At 38.4% G+C, this 3,496-nt stretch overlaps 1 gene segment (V, D, J or C); it reads left to right on the top strand.

Moving 5' to 3' along the window:
* LOC107084470 overlaps positions 1-3,496 on the top strand; it is a 22,681-nt gene that overhangs the window by 12,849 nt on the left and 6,336 nt on the right. Inside the window, 1 exon segment of the C gene segment in view lies at positions 368-394. Within this exon segment, the coding sequence occupies positions 368-394 (27 nt within the window).

Raw genomic sequence — 3,496 nt, 5'->3', positions numbered from 1 at the left:
TGGGGGTGGAGGGTACACGATTGCGATTGACCTGCTCACACTGTGCAACTAAAAACCATGTTGGACTCAGCTCCGCAGTGAGATGGAGCTACTCTGTAGCTCTCTACCCTTAAGCCAAACATATAGAAGGGGGATATTAAGCTCACTATAATGAACTGTGCTACCTTGTCAATTTGTGCAATTTTGTGCTGAAAGCCCTGAAAAGAGAAAGAATAAAAAGAAGAATCCTTGTTTGCGCAGGTCGGGAGAAAGTCAAACATGTTTGATTTTCTCCCGACCTCACGATTCCTGATCGGGAGGTGGTCCTGAGAGGCTGATTGGCAGTCGTAACCCCCTGTACACTACTCGACTCACGACACACGATCAGGCTGAAAGTCGGTCCGATCGAAAGATTGTCGCACGACTGGAAAATCGCGCCTAAAATCGCACAGTGTATGCCGGGCTTAAGGCATTGTGCTTGGAATCCTGAGGCTCTGAGTTCAAGTCCCACTCCCACGGACTGCCACTCTGGGTCCCTGAGCAAAAAACCCTTAACCCAACACTGTCCCCCGTGCGCCACACAATGGCAGCCAGCCGCTCCACAAGGGGATGGGTTAAATGGAGATAGTAAATTTTGTTGCTCAGTACTTGAGACAGTTTAATGACAATAAAAAAATTATAATAAAAAATATTGGATATGATGTATGACATCTACACCAATACAGTTCTCTAAGGCCATCTATGTAGCTGTACCTGATTTTAGTGACCTTAACATAATCACTCTTACTAGAAAAAAAAACGATTCCAAAACCTATGGCTAAAATAATTTTAACACAGTCCTATAAGTGATTTAATAAAGGTTTATTTATAAGTGAAATCGCTAATGCAAACTGGGATTTAGTTTGTAGTGAGCATGTAATGGATTTATTAATGTCAATGTTTATGTATGTTTTAAATTAAATCATGGTTCAGAAGAGAACTGTGTGCTCACCCTTTCTTGAATCAAATTAATTTGTTCTCACAAAACCAGGTAATATTGCTAATAATTTTGATGACTATTATTTTGAGGAAGTATCTGAGTTAAGGCAGTAAATGAACACTGCACACAAATTTAGATCATATGAGTGTATTAAGATTATTAAAATGAAAGATAAAAGTTGTCAATTTGTATTTCAACAAGTTGGTTTTCTCATATGGGCCTGTGTTCAAGGATCTGGAAGGAGGCTAAAGTTATTCCTTTACCTAAAGGTACTAAATCTGCTTTTAATGAGGGGAACTCTAGACCAATAAGTATTTTACCTGTTTTAAGCTAAATTTTGGAAAGATTGGTACATGCACAACTTCAAGATTATTTTTTTAACAAGCTTTTTAAAAACTCAACATCCATATAGAGCTGGCCACTCAACCTCTACTGCAATGATTCATATGACTGATGACTTGCTTAAAGCAATAGATTATTCTATGTTGGTAGGTGTTATGTACCTGGATTAAAGGGCTGCTTTTGAATTTCTTGACCATATTAGTTGAAAAACTTAATTTTTATGGTATTAATTCTTATTAAGGTTCTTATCATGGTATTAAGTCTTTCAGGTCACAAAAGGTTTTATCTCAATGGTAGCCTCGCCTGTAGAAGTTTGGAGTGTGGAGTTCTACAGGGCAGCTGTTTAGGCCCTTTACATTTCTCAGTCTTTACTAATGATGTAGCTTGGGCTACAACAAGTACCAGAACTGTCCTGTTCGCAGATGACACCACTTTGTGTTATGCTGCACCTTTATGCAGCAATCAGGTTTTGAGCAGAGAACTGAGGGTTTTACATGATTGGGTGATGTGTAACAAACTGGCCCTCAACATCTCTAAGACTAAGTGCATGATGAATGGTTCAAGGCACAAGCTATCTGCAAGCCCAAAGCTTGATTTACATTTTTGTGACTTGACAGTTCAACAAGTTGAAAGTGACAAACTACTTGAAGTGATGTTAGACTGTTCTTTGTTTTGGTCTCACAACATTAATTATATTGTTTTGAAAATGGGAAGAGCAATTAGTACTGAAAGGAACTGCTGCACTTCTGTGGGTGTTCAGACGGGAACATGTAGGCTCAGTGGTTGAGAGGCAGACCAGGTCAGGATCAGGTAATCAGAAACACTCGGATACACTAAAAACACTTTCACCACTGAGATCAGACGGTAACAGGCAGGCTCAGTGGTGGAGAGGTAAAACAGGTAAGGATTGATCTCGAAATCAGAAACAGTAAGGAACTCTAAAAACACTCTCACCACTGGTTAGAGAGAACAACACTAATCTCACCCTGATAACTGGATCCAAGCACCTTAAATAGAGGCATGAGCAGGTGGATCAGATAAGCAATGACAAGAAACTGAGCAGAGCTAGACAGGTGAATGAAATGAGAAATTAAGCCAGTCATGAGTGCCAAGATCATGACACTTATGCTGTTTAAGTCAGTCATGAGCAGTAATGTTCCAGGTTTTATAAATTCACAAATTGTTTTTAGCAATTCTGCTCATGATTGCAACACTAGAGATTCCAGTAATGGGTAGCTTGTTTTACCAGGTCCAAAATCTAATGCTCAAAAGAGATCTTTTATATATTGATCATTGCGAATTTTGGGAACATTGGTTGCCATGGCGGAGCTTCAAAGCTGCGGCCGAGAACAGCTCCTGTTGACAATTTTAAAGAATACGCCGCTTAAAACGATAGAAAATAGACTTCAAACCCACATCTATGATCGCCAACACCTGCCGGAGCTAAATGTTTTAAATACTTACATTTTTGACCATTTAAAAAGCTGCGGAGTTCTACGGATCTCAACAACACAACAGCGGAACATAACTGCCAAAGGAAGAGATGCACGAGAGGGAGAAAGTGAGGCTGCAGAGGGGAGGCTAACTGTGAACCTTTTTTTTTATACCAAAAAAGTTTAAAAAACAAACCACTTGACTTTGTATTCCAGGTTTGAAGACCTTTCGGTTCCCATCCAGGAATCTTTGTCAATTCAAAATGTTTGTTTCTTGCAGCAGAATCCCCTTAAAAGAAAAACATGTGTTTTTTTCTTACAAGAAAAATATCATAAATAAAATGCGATTGACTAGCTGTTTTTTCTTGACACTAAAATGTTCACATAGAGTTTGTTGTGTTCAGAGTCAGAGAGCCGTGTCTTTCCACAGTCAGAGGTTTTTGTACGACGACTCAATCAGTTTGTATCACTGTGGTGGACTTTTGGTGGAGGAACCAGACTGGATATTGGAAGTAAGTAGAATTTTTCATTTTCTTTCATGCAGGATACTTTCTTTTAAATTTAAGGTCTAAACCAAAAATAGATTCAGAAGTCCCTGTTTTAATAATATGGTTATTTCAAACTGATTAACAATAAAAGTGTCAGGTTTTGGGAGAAATTGAGAACAGTAGTAAAAAATACAATTCAATTTTCTCTCTGATCAAATTTTTTTTTTAAGTTATTGAGGCCAAAAATTACATAAGAAAATGGTTATGGTTTACAG

The sequence above is a fragment of the Cyprinodon variegatus genome, unplaced genomic scaffold (assembly GCF_000732505.1).
Source record: "Cyprinodon variegatus isolate N-32 unplaced genomic scaffold, C_variegatus-1.0 Scaffold101, whole genome shotgun sequence".
NCBI classification, from domain to species: Eukaryota; Metazoa; Chordata; class Actinopteri; order Cyprinodontiformes; family Cyprinodontidae; genus Cyprinodon; species Cyprinodon variegatus.
This window is presented reverse-complemented; position numbering and strand designations above follow the sequence as displayed.